Source organism: Telmatherina bonti, assembly GCF_933228915.1.
Source record: "Telmatherina bonti genome assembly, chromosome: 23".
NCBI lineage: Eukaryota > Metazoa > Chordata > Actinopteri > Atheriniformes > Telmatherinidae > Telmatherina > Telmatherina bonti.
In genome coordinates, this window is record NC_136632.1 from 25,497,052 (window position 1) to 25,521,544 (window position 24,493).

At 44.8% G+C, this 24,493-nt stretch overlaps 1 protein-coding gene across 1 annotated transcript in view; it reads right to left on the minus strand.

The window, feature by feature from the left end:
- Positions 1-24,136, minus strand: part of LOC306773307 (thyrotropin-releasing hormone-degrading ectoenzyme-like) — a gene marked incomplete at both ends in the record, with an annotated part of 278,364 nt that extends 254,228 nt beyond the window's left edge. Inside the window, 2 exons of the mRNA XM_079263095.1 lie at positions 11,272-11,516; positions 23,651-24,136. Of these exons, the coding sequence (XP_079119221.1) occupies positions 11,272-11,516; positions 23,651-24,136 (731 nt within the window). The remainder of the gene's footprint in view (positions 1-11,271; positions 11,517-23,650) is intronic.
- Positions 24,137-24,493: the final 357 nt, after the last annotated feature.

Consider the following 24,493-nt stretch of genomic DNA (forward strand, 5'->3'; position numbering starts at 1 on the left):
AGAACGTATCAAAGGAGAAATTTGCGGGGGAGTCAGAGTTCGGAGGGTTAAGGGATAATCCTCTGAAGTCGGAGCCGACAGAGCGACCGCCCGCGGGAAGAAGTTTTTTTTTCTTTTTACAGCAAGACAATTTTCACTTCTATAAGTTTTTTTTTTTTTTTTAAGTGTTGGGTTTGAAAAGCAGCTTCTGCAGAACGATAATCCTCGGTAAACACAAGGAGACGTTCCGTTTGCCGCCGTTCCTTTAAGCCCAAGCGCGCGTTTCATATCGCTGCGTCGTCACGTCGCCTGCCAGTCACCTGACTGACACGACACGAAGCCAACACTCAAGGAAATAATCCCTCTCTAAACTTTGTTATCACGCTGCTCCTCTTTATTCACACGGTTTGGTTCAGCAGCCATGAAAGGAAGGAGGAAGAGGAGGAAGAAGCAGGAGGAAGAGATGGATTTGGTAAAAGAGGGGTGATGGGGGGGGGGGGGGGGGGGGGGGGGGGGGGCAGATCCTGGAGAAGAGGAAAAAAGACAGATGAAAAGTCCAAAGAGGCAAGAAGAAATGCAAATGAAGAATAAATAGGAAGGGTTGCAAACGAAGGTGAGATGAAGGTAAAGAGGAGGAAGAGGAGGAGGATGAAGAGGAGGAGGAGGACAGATGCAGGAAGAAGAAAAGCCAGAGAAGAAATTGAAATGAGCTGTGGAGAGATGATGATAGAGGGAGTTGGGGAGAGAAAGGAAGAATAGAGGAGAGGAGGAGGAGGAGGAGGAGGGAAGGAAAGACAGAATAATAAACAGGGGGCGAGCGAGGAAGGCTGACACAGGGAGAGAGAGAGAATAATGGAGAAAGCCTGAGAGGGACGAGATAAAGAGAGTATCTATTAGAGAGGAGTCTGAAACACACAAACACACACACACACCTCTGCATAAAAGCTCAGTAAAACTCCAGTATTAACACACACACACACACACACACACACACACACACACACACACACACACAATGTGACATCCTTCAGGTTGCCAACAGTCACTGCTGCCAAGGTAACGCTTGTTGTAACAGTAATCCTGATTGACAACCAGGCTGACAGCATCGCGTGGACAACAAGGACAGACAGACACACACACACACACACACACACACACACACCCTCGGACATGAAATCACGCAGCAACATTTTGTGCTTCGCATCCAAAGGAAACAAATGACATCATTTCCTGCCGTAATGTTTGTCATCATCTCGTCTGGAGACGAGAAGAAGACGGCAGAGATGTGATGGACAACTCCGACACACACACACACACACACACACACACGTAGAACATGGAGAAACCTCATTTAGATTCAGAGATGTGAGCGAAGAGGAAACTGTTGAGTCAGGTTATTTTCTGAGTGAGGGTTTGAGATGGATATAGAAATAACACACACACACACACACACACACATACACACACACACTGCACTGGACACGCTGAACTATTTAAGCAATGTCTCAAATTGCAATTCCCTGCTTCCATATTGAACGGACTGGTGTGTGTGTGTGTGTGTGTGTGTGTGTGTGTGTGTGTGTGTGTGTGTGTGTGTGTGTGTGTGTGTGTGTGTGTGTGTGTGTTTTGCTGGGATACAGTTACACAGGAAGCTGTGAAAGATGCTGATTCATGGTTTCTGCAGTAAAATATGTGACTGATGGAAAGTAGAGTCATATTCCAGTCAGATTAGAGTTTATCGGGGGGGGGGGGGGCAGGAGGAAAGCAGGACATGAGGGGGGTGGGTTTGTGACCCACTGGTCTGACAGACACGCCCCCCCTTTCCTGTGGGGTTCCCCAGGGCTCGGTCCAGGGCCCATCCTGTCTCTAACCGGAGCTCGTCTCGCCGTGTGGGGATGATCTGCAGATATATTTTCACCCTGCGGGACAGAACAGTTGAAGAAGAAGCTGATGTTGTTTACAGTTTTTTACCTTTTTGCTCAGCAGCTCCAGAAACCTGGACTTATTTTCTGTCTGCTGTTCCAGACAGAAAAACTCAGACCTGTTCCGGCTTCTTCAAACGATCCTCCGTACCTTCATCCCCTCACGCCTTGCTGGCTGTAATCCCTCCTCGCCTTAGTCAAGGCTCCTGAGAGCCTCTGTTGATCCAGAAGCTTCTGTCCAGATCCTGTAGATTCTCCCATCATTCCTGCTTTAGTATCCGTGCACGGGCTTCCTGTCGGCTCCAGGATGCGTTCCACTCGTCCACACAGAACCGGAAACAGTCAGGCTCCTCCTCACTGAGCCGACGACGCTCTCTACGACCCTGCAGGGTCGCTGCGACCTCCGAGTCCCACATCGCAGGTTAGAAACCAGAAGCTGAAGGAGTCTTTCAGTCTGTTGCCTCCATACTGTAGAAGTTCATGTTGGCTTGAGAGCCGCTTCGTCTTTTTAACTTAGAAGTTAAAAGTTTCGGCCTCCTGCTGGTGTCCGTTTGGTTTGTTGCTTCATGTTAATGAAATGTTTCATCTGTTTTGTCATTCATCTTGTATATTAACTGGATGATACTTTTAATGTTTATCCTGCAAAGCAAAGTTTTCTCTGCAGGAAATCAAATTTACTGATAAAAAGCTGCTGACTGCATCTGATTGGCTCCATAAAACCTTCATGAAATCACACAGAAACTACCAGAATGACAAAAAGCAAAAGCAAAGACTGAAAAAATAACCAAATAAAGTTGTTTCCAGGTCTGGATCATTTCCTGTGAAACTTTCAGGACCCTGCTGAAAGAAATCATCTTTTCCCGGCAACAAACTGCCGATAAAATGCATCAAAAGTTTTCACACCGTATGTCAACATTTGTTTTTTCTCTAATTTTAATCAAATCAACACAAATGAAGAAAAGAGAAGTCAAATGAAAAGATGTTAAAGGATTTTCCCAGCTCGTCCACTTTTTCAACGTGCAGCAGAATTACTAGTTTAATAGGAAAATAAATAGTCTTTAAACCATTCAACATGGGAACTGGTCTACAGAGAAACTGTAGGAAAACAAACATTTCTAGAACAAGATGGAAAATCTGTGATTTTTTTTTTCCTTTTAGCCGTGAAGAAACTAGAATAAAAAATCTATTTGAACTCTTTTTAAAACCTGAAGCAAAAACCAAAAACGTGGTTAAAAAAAAGACACAATTTTGCAGCCATGAGTCTATTTTTAAAAACCACTCGAGCTTCACCGACATTCAGAATATTTATTAATAAACAACCAAAAGAGGGATCCAGATAACGGTAAGTAACGGTGCAGTTTCATCACACTCAGCCACCGTTACCGTGCTGTCACTCAAATCTAGAACGCAACAGAACGGACCAGCAATAATAAATACATAAAGAAATAAACAAGGCTAATGTAGCCAATCCCAGCCAGGTGATGACACAGGGTAATTTGCATATAGAATCAGAGAAGTAATTAGATTACACGTGTACCAGCCAGTCACCCTGTTTGCAGCCAATGTTTCCACATTTACAGTCCGGATACTGTAAACCATACAGTTCATTTTTACACAGTTGAGATATTTTACACACATCTTCTGTTTTTGTGTCATTTTGAGTGTTTTAGGATGAAACCAGGCCGATGCACTCTGACCTTTATTTGCTGTGTGTGCTACTGTGAGCTGTTGACATCACACCTTCTCACGCAGAAAGCATAGATTTCTGGAATAACTAAGCGCCTGTGTTCATTAGGATGGTTTTAAAGCTACAACGCCCCTCTCAGCAGCAGCACTGAGGCGTGGAGAGAAGCCAAGCCTCCCATCATCGCTGTAGCTCAGCTATGAACAGAAATGCAGAGACAGGTTTGGAAAAGCAGCTGAGGTATTGTAACCAAAGCACATCAAGGTTACTCTGATATTTCAGTCAAAGCAAACAGCCTTGAAACTCGACTCAGTGAGCCGCTGCTCCATATCTACGCTTTATCTTCTCTTTGTGAGGACTTGTTCCTAAAAACTAAGATCAGGATTCAGTCTCATTAGAGGCTGAGAAACTGGTGTCCATCCTGTGTTCCACAACACATGGACGATCTGCTTTTAAAGTTCAGGCTTCATTCAGAAGAATCCAGTCCTGAACCTTTAGACAAAACTAAAATAAACAGCTGGAAGTCGCCACCTCTACATCCTTCACACAGCATGAATAACTGCATCTAATTTCTCTGAATCCATTCAGTATTTGTTGACGTATTCCTGTGAAGCAAAGAGGGCAGGAAATGTGATCCGTGCGGCCACTGAGCCTCGGTCCCACTCAGGTCAAAAAACAATATTGTGCTGGTGGAGACCTCCATTACCCTCCCACACCGTGTGGGTTTGCATCAGAGTTGTAAAGGCTCAGAGAATGAATGCATTTATTAAGCTGCTGCAGCTGGCGGCCATGTTAGATGGACTACCCTCTGACATGCCGGCTGCAGAGTGGGAGAGCACAGTATCGATCTGAAACATCTCATCTGAACATGGGATTACTCCATCAGCTGGAAGGAGGCGGAGGCTCGTCTCGTCTCCCTCCATCGGACCGTCGTCTCCTGACTAAGCGTCTGTCTCAGTAATTAATACTTCCAAACATGTGTGTTTCCGCGGCAACCTTGTTAGCGGCCTCTCCGCTCCTCGTTAAGTGTAATTCCTCTCCTCGTTAGGCGGAGCGGCTGCAGAAACACATTCAGTCCAATGAAAAGTTTCTCAAAGATCTGAGATGTAACAGAAAAGAGAAATACTCCGCGGCTTTGCTTTGGTTTCTTTTACGTTTCAGGACAGGAGAAAGGATCCAGACAGCTCAGATTTTAAACACCAACCTGCATCAGGACAACAATCCGCCTTTAAAACGACGCTCATTTCACATCAGCTATAATGCAAATCTGGATCAGTCCGTAGGAAGGAGAACTGCACCAGAACACCTGCTGTGCCTGAAACCATTGGCTATTTATTTATTCATTAATCTGAATGGAAAGAGAAGAGTCTGACTATGTGCCAACATCCCCATACGACAGTCCCTCAGCTGGCAACATGATCATTTCTGTCAATTTACACGGTGAATTAATGAATGTTGACCAAAAAGCCAATCAGAAGCAGTCGTGTGTGTGTGTGTGTGTGTGTGTGTGTGTAGAACGGATCCTCACATTTTCTACAAACACTAAATGGAACCAAAACATTTAATATTTCATCTCTTCAACTTCACTCAGTTTGTCAAACATCCAACATTAAATGAAACCATGTTGGTGTTATATAATTCTGATCACTTCGCAGTGAGACTCTGGCATTAAGGAGAGACAAAGCTTTTCAGATCTTATTCCCTGATCTTTTAAAACTGCATGCCCACAATGACACGGACAAATTGCACAAATGCTCAGAAACTCTTTTGTATCCTTTGTAAATATCATGTAAATATTAGTAAATCAGTTACTGGTGAAGAATAAAAGGTATCACACATCAGAAATGAGAGAAATTTCAGTCTTGTCCATAGACTGTTTATGAAAGATGGACGGAGCCTCCAGTGATAAAAAGTGAAGCCTTTGCAGAAGTGCTTAAAACTGTAGTTCCCCCTTCATCCACTAGGGGCTGCAAAACAGAGCAAATCCCCATAGACTCCCATGTTAAAAAGACCAACTTCACAGCAGAAATAAACATGTTTACAGCCTGGTTCCATTTTCAGTTTAATAGGTCAGGTTTATCTTCATGACAACTGTCGGGGAAGTGAATTTTTTTCTAACTCATCCGTTTAAAAGTAATTTAATCTCGAAGTTCAACATATTTAGGGGGCGTGTCCTGTTGATTGACAGGTACCCGATCGCCCACTTCAAGTCAGAAGAACGTAGAACAACCGCGGTTTTTAGCCGGTTAACAACGTGACTTAGCTTTAGCCCGCTTACCTCCGTTAGCTGGTTAGCTCCTGTTATCTCGGGATTAGCTCGGTTAGCTTTTAGCTACAGAAAGCTTGGAGTTCGCTTGATGTCAATCATCCACCATGACGCTCACAGCCCCCCTCTCAGCTCCACCTCTTTGACCATATTTGTATTTTCCGGGCGAGACGTCGCGCATGACGCTGCCAAGATGGTGATGGTAGGAACCGCCCACCGAGCTTCAATTCAGCTCTTCAGAAACCTATGGGTGACGTCACGGAGGCTCCGCCCATCTTTTATATACATGTTTGGAGTGAATATGAATGTATCTAGAAGGATGCAGCTGCATCTCTTATTACATTATACAGTAGATTCTCTCCATCTCTGAAATAGCTAAATTCCAAAGGTTTTACGAGACAATTCAGCAAAGCCTCCAAATTTCACCCAGTTTGGACCAGTTATCTTAACGTCCACCAGTTAGGAGACCAAGTCTAAAAGGTTGTGTTCTGTGAGAGGCGGCAGCTTCTCCATAGTGATCTCCATAGCAACACAATCCTGAACTTCTCAACACTAATGCTGCAGAACCCTAATCCAACCTGGTGCTGTCACAGAACCCTAAACCAATCAAGTACCGTCACAGAACCCTGATCCAACCTGGTACCATGGTAGAGCTGGCCTTTTGGACATGTTGCTAACAACAGTCTTGAGGTTCCCGTTGCTCTTTGCTTCACTTCTCACTACAAAGATCTGGACCACTTACTGCTTTTACCACAATTCCCAGTATGTGAAGCTCATCCCGGACGCCTCTAAACACAGTAATATGAGGCTTTTTTTCTGCTCAGTAAAGTTTACTGTTGGACAACGGTCCTTCAAGCAGCACGTCTGACGGGTCGCCGGTATCTAACTGGGATTTGCTTTCTTCTCATTTAGGCAACAAATTCCTCCAGATTGTTCGAAGGTTTTGGGATTATTTGCACGTCGAGGAAGAAATATGCAAATCCTGTCTCGACCCGTTCACCAAAGATCAAATGAAGGTCCAGGTCTTTCATATCTTCAGTGTGGATCAGAACTTAGACATTGATACTGTGTGTTTGTGTGTGTGTGTGTGTGTGTGTGTGTGTGTAAGTGAGAGAGAGTTGTAATTAATTCTCCTCCTTGCAGCCTTTTAAGCGTTTAAGTCCAGCCCGGGGTTTATAGAAACTCTAGATATTAAGCCAATCTCCTAGTGGAGCGTGTGTGTGTTAGCATTAGCCGCACCGTTGCATCAAGCTAATCCTTAAGCTAACAGAGAGCTTTGAACACACACACACACACACACACACACACACACAACTACACTCAGCAGTGTAGAATCTGAACAGTCCCTGAGCACAGACGCTGTGTCAACATGACATTTCGGAGATTTATTTCCTGGATGCCTTTTTTTTCCAGGTGTTTCTGCTTTGAGTTTTTTAGCTTAGCATATTAGTCAGATTATGAACTCTGACTGGTGATCAACTCTGGTCTGGATTTCACAAATAACCTACTTTAAAGCTGAGCTGTCGTCAGTCATTTTCCAGGATTAATTCTTACAAATCCACCAAACTTTCCTGCTTTCACACTCACACCAGCCATGTTGCTCAGGTTTCCACTCAAACACACAAATCTACTTCCTGACCGAGCCGAGCTTTCTCTCAGCTGCTGGTTGCAGTGGAGCTCTGCTGGTCTAACAGCTGCCATATTGATCCTAAATCGATCCAACCAGCAGAAGCCAGGGAATATGGGTCCACTGGTGGTGAGAGCACAGTCACAGCAGCTGATTGGTGCGAATCGTGGGATTTGCTCAAATGTTTTCAATGTTAATTCAGAGTGAAAATGATTTTTTTTTTTTTTTTTTTTTTGACCTTCTGATCAATTTTTCCGTCGATCTTATTCACATTTTAAACTCAGGTAGCCGTGAAAGTTACCAAAGATAAACCTTTCACACGCAACCATCTCCATGGTTTCCAGAGAAGGCCTGAAGAAGAAAAACATCTTGTTGATGTTAGAGGAGAATGGACAAACTGGATGGAGGTGATAGAAAGGCAACGGAAGGTCCAGTAAGAACTGGTTCCACCCAAGACATGCAAAAACATCAACTCTGAACACACGTCCATCCTGGAAGCAGATGTTCTCCAGCAGCAGAAGACCACACCGGGTTCCCTCCTGTCAGTAAGAACAGGAAACTGAGGCTGCAATTCACACAGACTCACCAGAACTGGACAATAGAAGATGGAGAAACGTTGCTGGTCTGATGAGTCTCCAGTTCAGCTCCACATTCACATGGTAGGATCAGAATCTGCTGGAAACATCATGACAACATGGATCCATCCTGCTGTCAGGATCAACGCTTCAGGCTGCTGCTGGTGGAATGGTGGGGGGAGGTTTTCTGGTCCCACTTTGGTCCCCTTAGTACCAACATGACCTGGTTTAACCTCCACAGCCTACCTGAGTCCTGCTGCTGACCATGTCCATCCCTTCATGAGCACAGTGTAGCGTCACGTCAGTTCATTGTCCTCCAACGGCCTCCACAGCCAACAGATCTACATCCAACAGAGCAGCTTTGGGATGAGGTGGAAGGGGAGATTCTCATCATGATGAGGTGGAACGGGAGATTCTCATGGTGATGAGGTGGAACGGGAGATTCTCATGATGACGAGGTGGAACGGGAGACTCTCATGATGATGAGGTGGAACGGGAAATTCTCATGATGATGAGGTGGAACGGGAGATTCTCATCATGATGAGGTGGAACGGGAGGTTCTCATGATGATGAGGTGGAACGGGAGATTCTCATGGTGATGAGGTGGAACGGGAGATTCTCATGGTGATGAGGTGGAACGGGACGTTCTCATCATGATGAGGTGGAACGGGAGATTCTCATGGTGATGAGGTGGAATGGGAGATTCTCATGGTGATGAGGTGGAACGGGAGATTCTCATGGTGATGAGGTGGAACGGGAGACTCTCATGATGACGAGGTGGAACGGGAGACTCTCATGATGATGAGGTGGAACGGGAGATTCTCATCATGATGAGGTGGAACGGGAGGTTCTCATGATGATGAGGTGGAACGGGAGATTCTCATGGTGATGAGGTGGAACGGGACGTTCTCATCATGATGAGGTGGAACGGGAGATTCTCATGGTGATGAGGTGGAACGGGAGATTCTCATGGTGATGAGGTGGAACGGGAGATTCTCATGGTGATGAGGTGGAACGGGAGATTCTCATCATGTTGAGGCGGAACGGGAGATTCTCATCATGTTGAGGCGGAACGGGAGATTCTCATGGTGATGAGGTGGAACGGGAGATTCTCATGGTGATGAGGTGGAACGGGAGATTCTCATCATGATGAGGTGGAACGGGAGATTCTCATCGTGATGAGGCGGAACGGGAGATTCTCATGGTGATGAGGTGGAACGGGAGATTCTCATCATGATGAGGTGGAACGGGAGATTCTCATCATGATGAGGTGGAACGGGAGATTCTCATCATGTTGAGGCGGAACGGGAGATTCTCATGGTGATGAGGTGGAACGGGAGATTCTCATGGTGATGAGGTGGAACGGGAGATTCTCATCATGATGAGGTGGAACGGGAGATTCTCATCATGATGAGGTGGAACGGGACGTTCTCATCATGATGAGGTGGAACGGGAGATTCTCATCATGATGAGGTGGAACGGGAGATTCTCATCATGATGAGGTGGAACGGGAGATTCTCATCATGATGAGGTGGAACGGGAGATTCTCATCATGATGAGGTGGAACGGGAGATTCTCATCATGATGAGGTGGAACGGGAGATTCTCATCATGATGAGGTGGAACGGGAGATTCTTATCATGATGTCCAGCAACTGTGTGATGCTTCGTGTCAATATGAAACTAAATCTCTGGAGAATTTTTCCAACTCCTTGTTGGAATTATGACACCAAAGCTTTAAGGCAGTTCTGAAGAAAACTGGTCCAACGTGGAAGTAGAAGGTGGACCTGATAAAATGGCTGATGATTGCGTCCAGCACCTTGTGGTCATTAGTTCCAACACACTTTAAAGTGTTTCAAACAGACTCATTGTCTGAAAGTTGGACGTTTTAAGTCGCTGATAAAAACCAGGTAACGGTTCACGTCTGGGTATAATGTGATCACCACAAGGCCTCGGCAAACTGATATGACAATTAGTTTAACCACTTTCATCTCATTCTTATCAATGTTTCATTGTACTGGATGAATTATTTGATTTATTCATTCTGAACCTGGTCAGACCAGTCCGCTCCACCACTAGAATCATTCACACACTGGAAAAGCTTTTCATTTGATCTGGTGCAGAAAGGGTTAAACAAAGTTATCCCTCCTACTTCTGACCAGTGGACGCCTGCTGGAGACATACATTCAGTTTTCTCATGGAAAAAACTTCACTGATCAAAAAGTTGGATAAACTAAGAGACTGATCTGCCTGGTGATTGGTCCATTCAGTGAATCATGGTCAGAAACATAGAAACGACAGATTCATATCATTTTAACCCCTGTGTTGGTTAAAATTTCCTAAATCCACTGCACCTGTTCAACATTCAACATAACTGGGTTCAATTCTGGATGAAAACTGTGTTTTAAGGCCTCAGTCATTGTTTGAGGAAGGTTTGGTTTGTCCCTTCTGGGTTACTGTAGGAACATGTTGGTGCTCAGTAGCTGCTTCCCTGCCAGTAAAACAGCTCCCTCCCAACACAGATACATCTCCATATTTACTCTCGCCTGGAGCGAAGTGCTGGAAGTGACTTTATTTTAGCCCAGGCTGCTCGGTAAAATAGAGCCAGGTATCTAATACCAATCTTTAGGATTAGTTCAGGTCTCTTCCAGCTGCAGATTACAATAAAATATTCATTGAAATCCTCACAGTAAGGTGTGCAAGTCACACCTTAATGCTGAAACTAGAAGGTAATGAAGTGATGCGCCAGTACGGGACAGAAATGTACTTTTCCCCCCACTCTGGGGCCAATCAGATCAGTCCTGATGAGGTCACAGTTGTAGACGCGATTATTAACTAGGATTAATACTAAACATGATGAAAAGATGCTGATAGGATACTCCGTTACCATGGTAACGTGGAAGCCACACAGACACAAACTCACACATACAGTAATAAATGGATCAGCACACTCTGTTTCCCATCAGCAGCGAAGGGACGAAAACCGACGTGGAAACAACTCAGAGGCTTATAGGAAATTCATGAGAAAGGATGGAGGTGTGTGTGTGTGTGTGTGTGTGTGTGTGTGTGGTATGATAGCTGGAACACACACTTCACAGTGCAAGCAGTGTGTGAGTTAATCAATGTCGTGGGTGTGAAGCTTCTGACCTTTTCTGGTCAAACCACCTGCTGCTGCAGGAGACGTGTGTGTGTGTGTGTGTGTGTGTGTGTGTGTGTGTACCGTTTCTCTCTGTGCAGGGTGTACGAGCTCCTGAAGAAGCCCAGCAGCTCGTCTTCGATGGCGGCGTCGAAGCTCATGTTCAGCCGGTAGAGCCTCATGGGCTTCAGCTCGCGGTGCAGCACCACCACGTACATCTGGTTGGCCGGGAAGGCGAAGTGGCGGTGGATGCGCATGACTCCGCCCCCCGGCCGGTTTGCAGGACGCCCGCCGGCACCGCCCTCTGCTGTAACTGATACGCGGTCCACCTGAGAGGAAGAGGAGGAATGTAAAGGATTGAACTGTAAAATCAGATTTCATAAGACAACTGGATTCTCTGCTCACATCATTTCTGATTTAATGAAATCATTCGACGTTTTACCCGAGGAAGAAACAAACATCACGACAACGCGCCTTTACCTCGATTTATTATGCCTGCTGCAAACGGCGCCCCCTGCTGTGTGAACCAGTCAGCGCCACTCTAACCTGAGCAGGTGTCGCTCTGCTCGCCACATTTACAGCCTGTCAGGTGAAAGTCGTTGCCAAGCAACCTCTGACTCACAGCCAGCTGTTGTTCTTAATGGTAAACATGTTGCCACGGTGATGTGACAGGAGCCAAATGCTCACCAACTGGTGAACATGGACATGGAAAAGTCATTCTTTTCCCCAATATTTCTATCATTTGCTGTGGCGCAGCTTTCTGAGCTCCATCCATTCGTCACATGGAGGCTCTGAACTCAAACTGACCGGACGATGAGAGAGTGGAGAACGAACTCGCTCATGACACGGTCTGCAAAGCCTCCCGGGTGCCGTCGCTTCCTTAGGCTGATTAGACCCGAGTTCAGGTTCAAGTTGGACGGGGATTTGCCAGTAATTAAATAAAATGTCACCAAACTCGCTGCACCCTGGAAAATGATCAAAGCAAGCAGGTGCAGCATAAGCAACAGGATGTGAGCGATGCCAGTCAAGCTCTCGGTGTGCCCACGCAGGCCTGAGAGGAGGTCTAATCAGCTGCAGTAAGTGAAAGCACCTCTGTGGGTCATCTCTGTGGGTGTACCAGGAGAGCATACTTAAAAATAAAATCAAAAGGTCTGCACTTGTTCTGCAGTGTTTGAGGTTTTTTTTTTCCCTTTCTTCTCGTGTGAAATGATGCAATAAAAACAAGGTCTTTCCATCAAAATGTAATCATCCGTCGAAAGCCAAACAAATACAGTGTTTGTACACGAGCCAGTATGATACATATCCTGAAGGGGAGATGGGGTGTTTCAGGGGAAAAGCGCTTCCTCATTAAATCCATTTGCACTGTTGGGACTCAGTCCTGCCAGCAATCATCATTCCTGCCAGATTTCACCAGAATCAATTCACCGACCAGTCAATTTCATCTGCTGTCATGGACTTTCAGCCACTTCACCAAGCGAAAAAGTGACACATCCTGCGGTCAGCTCCTCATACTGCGCTTGATTTTCTGACCATGAGTCATATCAACACGGTCCCCGACATCTGCTGGAGGGAGACGAGCGAGTGACACAAAGCTACAGGTTTGTCTCTGAGTGTGGCTGACAGGAGGCACATTTAATCCAAAAGGAAAAGCTATTTTTCCAGCTGCATGGAGGATGTCTTATTTACACCAGATGGGGGGTGAGGGGGGCAGTCGATGGAGGATTTGTAGCCAGAAAAGTAGCATTGTGCCGTGTCATTATTTCTTAAACGTTTAGTTCTCAGCAGAGTTTTAGCTTAAACAGAAATACTGCTTTTAAGTGTTCAGAATATTCTGAAATCTGCGTTATTATTTAAACAAACAGCAGTATTGCTTGTTTGAAGCAGTATTGCTTTTAGTTGCAGTTAAGCTAACATTAAGATACGCAGATGGACAGATAGCTGGTCGTTTGGTTTGATTTTTAAGGGGTGCAGCTAGTCATCGCTCGACACAGAAAATGGAACAATACCACCAGAAATCACAGGGGGGCAGTGTTGAGCTGTACAGCTGTAACGCAACCAGCGAAAGGAACCAGAGAAGAAGAGAAACAAGCCGAGGCAGAAACTTAAATAAAAAGTACCCAAAATAGACGTAGAAGTTTGCAGTTTTATTATTCTACCTCTTCTGGTGTTTGCACCAAACCTAATTACTGCAATAAACAACCAAAAATGGAACAGAAACATTCTGAAAAAGCTCTAAAATATCACTCATGGGTTTTTATGCTCTAAAGAGGTAGTTTTTAAAACGTGTCAGCATTGAAGGATATCGCTAAGGTGTAATGGAAATCTCTTTTACATATTTACGCTCCCCCAGATGTGACATACGGTTAATATCAGGCAGAATGGTGCACCATCGAGGGACGAGGAGATGGAAATCTTTTTCAAAATAATTAAATAGAAAAATATAACCTCCATCTTTGATAGAAGCAGCACAATCCAGAGTTGTACAAGGAATAGGAAAGGAAATGATGGAGAACGGCTTCAGAAATATGTGAAAAAATCTCCACAGAAAGTGGAAAACCCAGAAAGAAAACAGCTTTGGATCCATTTTTCATCTCCATCCTTCTCAACCTGATGAGGAGGCGTAAAGCTTTTGTGTTAAACCTGTAAATGGCAATTTTAATTGGTTGAAATTTTAGAAAAATGGCTTTTATTTTGTGATAAACTGGGATGGAAATGCAGCTAAGTGTCAAAGAACAAGCAATGAGTCCAACAGCAGAATATGTCATGACTTATTCCATAAAACAAAAAGGGAAAATGCAAAAATCTCAATACTTTTCAGAAATATATGGTTTTCTAATGGAGTGCCCAAAGTTGTTTATACAAGATCTCGTTCTTTCGGTCACGACCCACAGCTCATGACCATAGGTGAGGGTAGGAACGTAGATCGACTGGTAAATCGAGAGCTTTGCCTTCTGGCTCAGCTCCTTCTTCACCACGACAGACCGGCGCAGAGTCCGCATTACTGCAGACGCCGCACCGATCTGCCTGTCGATCTCACGCTCCATCCTTCCCTCACTCGTGAACAAGACCCCGAGATATTTAAACTCCTCCACTTGAGGCAGGACCTGACTCCCGGCCCGGAGAGGGCAATCCACCCTATTCCGGTTGAGGACCATGGTCTCAGATTTGGAGGCCATAGTTTCAGAGTTTGAGAAAAGAAAATGAGGGAGAAAAGCTTTGAAAAGCCACAGCAAATTCACGGCAAACAACTAAGATTCCCAATCGATGTTTGTCGAAACTTACAAATACCCTTTTTATTTTGCAAAAAAACGTTACGACACACATTTAAATTGGACCTTGGTGGTGCAGAAAAAAAAAACTAAACCCATTTTTAAGAATGAGTCTAAAAATAGCCTAAACAAGTCTTAATCTGCTGGTAAAGTTGTAGACTGCTGACTTCCTAGTGAGTAAAGTGGACACTAAGGATCAAATTCATGTCTTGAAGAACCAAACTCTTTGCCCCAAGAGCCGTGAAACGTCTAAACTCCGTGCCGATGCCTCTACTTGCTGCGCTAACCGTTCGCATTAAGTCCTGCAGGGAAGCTCTATCAGTCACAGCCTACCGTGCTTGAAGCCAAACTTTGTCAAACATGACAAGAATCTGAAACGCTTCGCCAGGTAGTAAAGCTGCTATAATACGCCTCTCGGGTACTTCACTACTGACTAACTGGTTTCAGCACATGGCTGAATGGAGCAAACCAGATTCAGCGCCACCTTTCTTTCCCAGTTATGTCTGTTGTTGGGAAATGTACCAATTAATCTTCAATGCAAGACATAACCAAGTAAAGCAGGGTTGAGCTGCAATGCATGATGGGAACATGGCCTGCAGCAGTAGGAAAAGTTGGGAACCTTTGTGTCTCTGCATTGTCACACATCAGCGATCCTCCACCAATGAAATGTGTGTCTGTGGCGCTTTGTGTGAGTATGTTCTCATTCGCTGATGAAAGAGGTGATCAATACGAAAAGAAAGCCTGCTGATGCGGAGAGGAAGCGTTGGGGATTAGAAGGAGGTGTTTCTGGCTTTTCCCTTTTTGCTGAGTCAGCAAACCAAAGTGCAACGCTTCAAGATGCCATTAAGAGAAAACCAAAACGACTTTTTAGGTCTGGGCTTTGTTTGGAACCGACCCCAGGTGAGAATCTGAGCTCCTTTCTAACATACGAGAAGATTTTCTGGACGAACATCCTCAGCATCCTCTTCTCAGAAAGTTACGTTGCTATTGATGCCAGTGTTGTGTTGAAACATGCTGCCTTGCTGAAGCACCTGTCAAGCTTTGCAGCCCCATCAGACCGGACCTGTTTTCACACACTTCAGTCCAACGATCATTAACCCACTAACATGTGGATTAATGATCTTGAAACTAAGCATCCTTAGCTTGTATAAAAATAACATCATGGTTGTTCAAATATCAAACTTAATGAAAGCAGGAGGTCTACAGTATAAACTGCCAGGTGTGGAACAATACATGCATCAACATATCGATCATGTAGTCAATGAGCACATTAATAATTACAAAATCTGTTCAAAATCTATACATTTACCAAAATGCAGTTTTATCTAAAAATTTATATTTCCTCGGGCACATAGGTTCTGTTTATTATTAGCATGTCTTTTTGATAAAAAATAAATGTTTTTAATTAAATTCATGAAGTTGAAATAAAACTGAATGCAATAGATTACTGCAGTATTTAAATATGAAACTTGTGTTATAGGTGTGTCCCAACTACACAGTAAAATTATGGGGGGTTTTTGCAATCAATGCATGTGTAGAAGGCAAAATTTGGAAGTTTTTATGGTTGGGATGAAATGTTACAAGACCAGATCAAGCATCAACCTTTTCTGCTCTAATAACGTGACTGGTTTATAAAATCATCTGAAATGCTTGACGGCCACATTCGACCAACTATCGGCAACTTTCACCAAGTCATACGATGCATTAATATCAGGATTTATTCCACATAGAGTGGCTGAATATTTAATATGTTGTAAAGTTTCACTTAAAGCTGTGTTGAGCATCTAAAAGTAAATCTTGTAAAGATCGCTTCAATTTGAAAAGCAACGTCTACCAACAGCCAACACTGACTGGTGCCTCATGCAGATATAAAGGAGTCAACACACTCAGTAGACGTTAGATGGAAACACATTTCTATTTCACGTAAACAGGTGATCTAAAGCTACGTTTTCCAGACTGAGGTCTGACATCGTCCTGCTGAAACAACCACAGATTCCCAGGTAAAGACATCCATTAGATCAGTTAACGCTCGAGGGCCACAGTCCTGCAGATTGTCTCCATACCCCTGCTTCAACACACCCAAAGCAAATTAAATGAATCCACAAAATTCTACAAAGTTCTGCACAGTGGCTCATTCAGTCAGGTGTGTTGAAGCAGGGATTTATCCAAAAACCTGCAGGGGTGAGGCCAATGAGGACCAGAGCTGGACACCCCTGAGCTAGATGGAAGCATGTTGTCTGCATTGCCGCTACCTTCAGATGTATGGAGTCCTCCGTACACACCGATGTCCCCCATACAATCACAGCTTTCTCTGATTAAAGGATTATCTTTCTCATGTTTGGAAGAAAGCACAGATTTTCCCCAAAGAGTCTGAAATGTGAACTCATGTCTTTCTGTCCATCTGGGGGTGCATCCTCTCCGGTATCGTCTGGGGGACTCGGTACAATTTGAGAGAATTCAGGAGGATTTTGCATCGTTGTTTGGTTTGTTTTCACCTTGTACTTTATTCAAGCAAAACAGACTACCTGAACATCCTGCAGTTACAACAACGGCTCACTAGGGGGTGGTATGACCCAGAACTGAGAAGGAAGAAAAGATCTAGTTGATGAATTCTTGTAGCTTCTGGTTTTACTTTGATGTTCAAACCAGGTTTTCACCGGATTCTGTCCAGTATGAACAGCAGGAGAGGTGGCCAGATAACCCACATGTTGTGCTATGAAGCGTCCTACATCTAGGTCTGCCCGATTATTTGTATTTTAATCTCAACTACAATCTGGGTTTCCAACGATGATAAAAATAAAAGGGTGTGATTATTTTTCTCTCTGCAGTTTCCTCTCCTGCTGTCTTCAGCTGCTAATCGAGCATCTCTGGCGTTGCAGCGCTGTGCTGTAAACTCCTCCCACAGCCGCTTTGCTTTCTTTCAGACACTGTTGCCAACTTGGAGACTTTCTCACTAAATCTGGAGACTTTTTTTGTTAAAAGCGACAAATCTAGCAGCTTTTACTGGAGTTATTAGAGACTTTTCTGGTGTTTTGGCGACTGACTTGAAGGCACATATTGTTCTGCAGTTACTGTAAGGAAGGAGCAGCGGGAGCCTCTCCCGTCCTAAAGCACTCCCAGGCGGCCGGTCTCAGTCGGCTCCGGCTGCAGGTCAATGTAGAATAACTGCAGTAGGTTGTGGAAGTTCACCTAAACATAGTTTATACCATTGTCAGTGACAACTGGCTGCATTATTTTCCTATACATAGTTCAGCCAGTTAAACACTGTAATATCCCTCCGTTACGGGGCGTTACCATAGCAACGTGTTAACCAGCTGGTTCAGATCAGCTGTCTTTTACCAGGTGAATGAGAGAAACGCGCTGCAGCCTGACAGCGGTTGTTTGGTATAAAACGTACATCCAGGCCAACGTAAAATAGTTCCTATATAAGCTGTAAAAGCAGATTAAACAAGTCAGAACCGTCCATTTAACGGTGATAATATGAGGTTATGAGAAATTCGCTGTCACATGGACCGTTCCAGGAAATCATTCCTGCCCACCTCAATAAGCCTGTTCGATGCTTCTTCCTCGTGTCTCAGATAATATCACGTATGTTACCGGTGTTATTTATCTCCTCTCAACCATCTGGAACACCAAGCAGCTTTGTTTAAAAATACTGGATAATTGTGTTAAATAATCAAGATCTCAATTTCAGTCAAAATCATCATGATTACAATTTTTGTCATAATCAAGCAGACCTACATACAACACTTCCTCTCTTTCTTCACTGGATGGTCAGTTTTGGTCCACATGAAAGTGAATCGAGACCAGTTTTCAAGCAGGCCAGGGTTCATGTTTGTGGTCTGCAACTTCAAATGAACCGGACGATCTGCAGTGGTTGTGCCAAGTTTGTTTAAAGTGGACCAAACAGCACCAGCAGGAATGCATGCTGAGATGAGCTGGTGTCCGGAGAACTTGCTATCGTGTCTGCAGTGTTCAGGTACACGTCTTCCCCCTTTTGTTATACAGTTTCAGATTCTCTTTCTGGATGTGGATGTGAATTGTGTTGAATGAAAATGGTTCTCCAGGATCCTCCTCAGACCTCCTGGTGGTCAAAGTTCCTCACCATGCAACAGGGGCTTCTACTCTTGATCTTTCCACTCGTAAATTAGCCCAGACTGAACTTTTTCTCAGAGTTCTGCTCTGTAGACACAGAAAGACTAAAGTTCTTCACAATTTCTCATCAAGAAATATTTAACTTAATGACTCTCTGATGGAGTCAGATGGATAATTTGATGTATGCTTCTATTATACCCCATCATGGCACCCTTACCAGTCAATCTGAGTGGGGAATCTCCCAGAACCATGATATTGGAGGGTCCATAACCTTTTTGGTTTTTAATTTTTGTGTTCAAATTCCTTTTTTTTTCATAAATAAATGAAGTTGGTCGATCATTTACTTTGTTGTTATTACAGTATTTCATATGTTATCTAAGATGCTGTCAGCTTTTCTACAAGGCACGACTTCTCCTTGACTGACTATCAGATGTATAAAGTTGTGTTGGATCAGTCGCTATGGCAACGAGTCTTATGAAGCCCAGATCTGGTGAAGCATTGCTTCTGTGAAAGGTTTGGGAATCATTGTTCTCCAGGGGCTCCAAAAGTCATCTGTTTTAATAAACCAGATCAGGAATCTGTACACATGCTGAAGTCTACAGCTGCTTGAGCAGAACAATGACTGAAATCTGAAGGAGAAACCACCTACGGAGCATTAAACCGTATGGAAACAGAACAATGTCTGCACTCAGCTCAAATCAGGCCCGCTTGTTTTATTCAGTAGCAAATATTCCAGGCTCAGCTTGAATAGTTTTAACTGTGAAACTGTTGTGGTTTTATTCATCTCTCCAATGAACCAATGGCCAAACCAGAAGAAAAGGAGATAAAACTGTTATGAGGGGCAACATTAGTGCAGAAAAGCTGCATCCCTGCAGTCCAGATGCACTTTTACAGTCCTATCAGATCAGCTGACCGATCGATGAAGACATGAAAATTGAAGTGGTATTAAAAACGTCAGCGTAGATTCCTCCCTCAGCTCCTCGTCTCCCTTTCTCCTCCGTGATTTAAGGGGCTGGAACATCCAACGCTCAGAGCCGCAGGACGGAAGAACCAGACTGAAGGAAGCATAAATTAGCAGAGGAAATTCTCTCCTGCATGTTCATTATCACTGACATCGGTCGAAGAACGGGCGGCGTTTAGAAAAGTCTGCAGAAATCTTCAATATTCTTATGAAACGAGTCTTTTCTTCTTTAGATTGATTGAAGAAAAACCAAAGATCTAAGTGTGGAAAAAAATATTTCCTTTTCTCTCCCAGCTGCGTCTATTTTTACACATCTTTCTGGTTTCTGGGCTCCGGCTTCTTGACAATTTTTCCTTTTCATAATGCATTAACTGTGAGGATACCTTAGGAGACCTGCCTGCCGCCCAAACAACACCTCGAAATTCACAGCGTGCTCAGACGGAAACACAAAGGAGGCTGCAGGGCGTTTAATTGGCCTCTACCTAAATTAAACAGATTTATCCATCTTTCACACTAGCCCAGATGACCGGCATGAAAAAGCCGTGTTGCTCTGAGGGTTTCTTCTACCGCATGCTCATGTCAGGATTTGGGCTGAAGCAGCAACTTTGGCGGCTAATTAGCCTCGTTAAAGAAACCTCTGAGGCCAAATCTGGAAATAAACATGCTTTGTTTGGGTTGTTTTCAACACAGATCAGACCTCTGGATGCAAACGAGGAATTCTGACTGGATTAGTCTCCATCAACAGGCAGGGATGGAGGATGTCACGGGCTGAGGAGTTTAGCTCCATATAAATAGGTGGAAGCTGATTGACAGCTCGTGTTGCACCATCACCTCAGATGTATGGAGCATTTACACCAGATTTAATGCAAGATTAATGTTGATTAGGTTGAAATGGCTCATATATATCAACTTTAAATAAATTCAGCTTCGAATTTTCTAGTTTTCTATACTTCAATCTTTAACTAGATATTAAAGCCACAGAAGCAAACATCCTGTGATGTTTCTGACTGACTGACACACACTGGGTTCTAGTATCTTCTCACACTCCCCTTCCTGGCTCTTATTTACATGAATCACAGTTATTATAAAACTGGATAAAAATACTCAAGTTATCACCTTTTCTTTTATTTAACCAGGAAAACCCTGAGTGAGATAAAACCTCTTTAATGGGTGCTCCTGATGATTGTGTGCTTTGTTTTCCTGCAGAGGCTGCAGGACGTTGTCTTTTGTCTGGTTTTTCTGCTGTTGCTTTCATGTGGTTCTAACTTTCCCGTTTCCTCGTCAGGATGAAGCATCAACGTGTAACACTGTAATAAACCGAATAAAGACAGATACTCGAGCATCAAGAGGAGCTTCATGCCACAATGTTCCCTTTGGAAAGGCAGCCAGAGCATCATCCTGCATGCTCTGATGCTGGATTCTCCAACACAAAGGGTGTTTATGATACGGAGGGTACACAGAAGATTTCTTCATTTGGATTTAGCAAAATCCGATCTGCTTTCACCGTTGATGAACCTTCTTATGGGCTGCAAATAAAGACTGCTAAACCAGACCACTGGGTCAACACGAGCTTCGAGTCCCCTTGACGGGGTCTCCAAAGTGGATGTGTCTCTGTAAACGCTCTGTTTGTAATCACAGCCTGAACCTTGAGTGCTAGGCCAACGGTAAGCTCTCAGAACCGACCCGAACGGACTCTCCGCTGCGCTACTTCTCAGCATGTCAAATAAAATACAGACTTCTTATTTTATTCTGAAATCATATAAAAAAAATTGAATAAAAGGTAAAAGAAAAGCATTTTCAGAATGACTTCCAGGTTGTTAATCACCATTTGCTCCACCTTCTCTTCATTTGCCAGAACCAGCCGTCTGCATGTCAGCGAGCTTCTGTTCGCATCAACGTCGTGGAATCTGCTGAAAACTTTGTTTGAAAGAAAAAAAAAAAACAAAGGTCCAGTAACTTTGAGGCCCATCGGCATGTTTTCTGAGTGAAACAGGGATTCAAATGGACTAATGGCAGCACGAAATGGACAAAAAGTGTCATCTTGCATCTGCGGTTTTATTAATGGGACTCACCACGAAGCCTAAGAAGGAACCTCTAATCTGACTGTACGCATCAAGCTTCCCTTTCCTGATGAGATGTCTTTAACTCCGTTTGCATCAGCTGTTTGGTTACGACTGATGGAGTCTGATCTGCTGACTGACAGCCGTGTGCGAGGCCCGTCACTAAAACCACTCCTGATGCAACCTACTGAAACTGTCCTAAAAGGAACGACTGGCATAAAGTGCCAAGAGTCCAATTCCCGCCTGCTTTTAGATCTGCAGAAAACTGCTGAAGTCTGTCGTCAGCAACTTGGGCGTGCGAGCAGATGCTGGTGGGTTTGAAGCGAGTGTTAATGGCGTGGATGTCAGACCCTTCTGTTCTAGGCAGGACTTGGAGTCAGCACTTTGTAACCTCCCAGTTGGATGACTCTCATAACAGGGAATAACTGGGGCTCCCTGTCACGCTGGGCTGCACGGGGCTGTGATCCTCACAGCTACATGGAAGCTGCTTCAGACAAGCAGGAAGGTTCCAACAGCGGTTTTCTCAAAATGCATAGCTTCTCTCCAGGTGGTCTTGCTCCCACCCACCGTCTCAAGGTTCAGTCAACTAATCTGTGCATTAAATCCTTCCTAGGAGAGCGTGGTCAGTGTGAATGCTTGTCTCTGTGTGTTGGACCTGTGATGGATATTGGCGACCTGTCCAGAGTGTCCAGGGTGCACCCTGCCTCGGCCTGCTAACGGCAAAGCCAGCTTCCCTGCAACCCTGAATTGGACTAAGCTGTATAAAACGCCTTCAGTTCCTGTAAACGCAGCCGGTTTTTCTCACCGGTACAAGGAAACAAAACTCCCCTGTTTGCCTCATTGCATTGGTTTCCAGTTCTTTTATTTGTTTTTATGCGTATATTTGTCCAACTTGCTGCACCCCTACACCCGTTCTCGCTGCCATGGTCAGCTGACCAGGTGTTGCTGGTGAGTCCTAAACCACGACGGAAATGAGAGGTGATGGAACAACCTTCCTCTGCACATGAGACCATCCTGCAGGTGATATTTTTAAATCTCATTTGGAAACACACTTACATACAAACACTAAAACGAAAACGTTTCGGTTCCCAAAAGCACAAAACTAGATCGACGGATCTGAGAACGTTTCTAGGAGTCTTGTTGCATCATATTTCCTGATTGTTGCAGCAACACTTAAGTCTTGTGTGATCATGAGTTTAACACAGAGGTCCGAACGGGTCCGTTTGGCTTTGAGCAGGGGTGTTCAGCTCCGGTCCTCGAGGGCCACAATCCTGCAGGTTTTCCATGTTACCCTGCTCCAACACACCTGACTGAAACTAATCAGTCATAGTGCAGAACTTCAGCAGCTGTTGGATCCATTCAATTGCAGCCAGGTTTGTTGGAGCAGGGATACACTGAAAACCTGCATGATAGCAACCTTGAGGAACGACTTTAGACCCTTGGTTTGGAGGGAACTGAAGCTAAAAGGTCGATACAAAAACGGGAAAAGTCCAAACTTTCCAATCAAACTGGATCCCACAGGTTTTTGTTTTGCAGTTATTCATCAATATTCCCAATTTACAGATAAAATATTCCACATAATCGCCGCGGTAGACGTATTCCCGCAGAGCAGATGGAATAAAAATGTTTCAAATGTGATTCTTGTCGATGTGAAAAGCAAACTGGCAAGACCTGCTGGTGCAAAGCTCATGGTCCTCTCTGCCCTCAAGGCTGTTTGGGTCAAGTTTTGCATCGAGTCCGTCATTGGAAGATTTTCCATAAATCTGTGCACATACATCCACATGCCAGTTAGACGGTACTCTAGCAGCTGTGGCCGTCCTGCCTTCTCGGCCAGGTCCCTCTTGAAAAGGAGATTTCTGATCTCTGAGAAGAAATGACATTTTCCAAGGATCGTTTTTTGTTTTCCTGCCTCTGCCTGCTACTCTGAGACCCTAAAGACCCCCAGAGAGTTCGTCAAATGTTGCAAAATCTACAGGTTCTCTGTAAATGCATTTTGTACGTTCATCTTACCGATCCGGCCCGATTCTATAAACACACCACAGGTAATAGTTTACCTACAACCAGTCGTGCCAACGTACCTCAAGGCGGTCGGCGTGCAGCACGATGAACCTGGTGGCGTTGACACACTCCAGCTCAATGCTGACCTCTCCGGAAAAGGTGAAGTTGTCCATGTAGACGGCGAGCCGCAGGTCGTAATGGCGCGGTCTCACCGAACCCGGCAGGCGGGAGTTTCTCCATGGCTGGGCGGCCTCCTCGTCCCCTCGCTCCCCCGTCCTCTCCCCTCTGCTCCCGTTCAACTTTCCCGACCCTCTGGAACCCATCTCCCCGCTCGCTCTGGTGCGATCTCGCTCGTCGCAGTCTTCAAAGCGGATGCTGAGCACCACGGCAACCGCAGTGACAACGATGAGGGTGAGGATGGACAGGGCGAAGCCTAGCACCAGACGCTTGTGCACCGTGATGTGGCGCTCTGTGGTTCGAGGCCGGACCACCACCGACTCGGCCCACTGGTCCGAAAGGCCACGACCGTTCCGCATGGCACCCGGGCTGCTGTCGTTTAATCCCATTTAGCTCTAAATGTGCCTTTATCTGCAAGTCCAGAGTCAGCAGCAGCTTCTCAACCTGTTCAGAACCGTTTGTTTGGATCCTGGTAAAGGTTTCACTTCTCAGACCGTTGCTCACAACTGCAGGAGTTAAACCGGCTGAACTCTGACCACGCCGCTGTCGCTGCACCGTTATAAACGTCCTTCAGCTCTGACTCCAGGTGGGAAACCAACACCGCGTCACTCCTCACATTTCAGGCAACAAATCTGACAAACCAGAAAGGATGAGATGGTCGTGTGCATTTTGGCTTTGCGGTGAGGAGGAGAAAATCAATGCTGCATGGCTCGATTACAAGTGTAGGGGTGGGAAAGAGGGAGAGG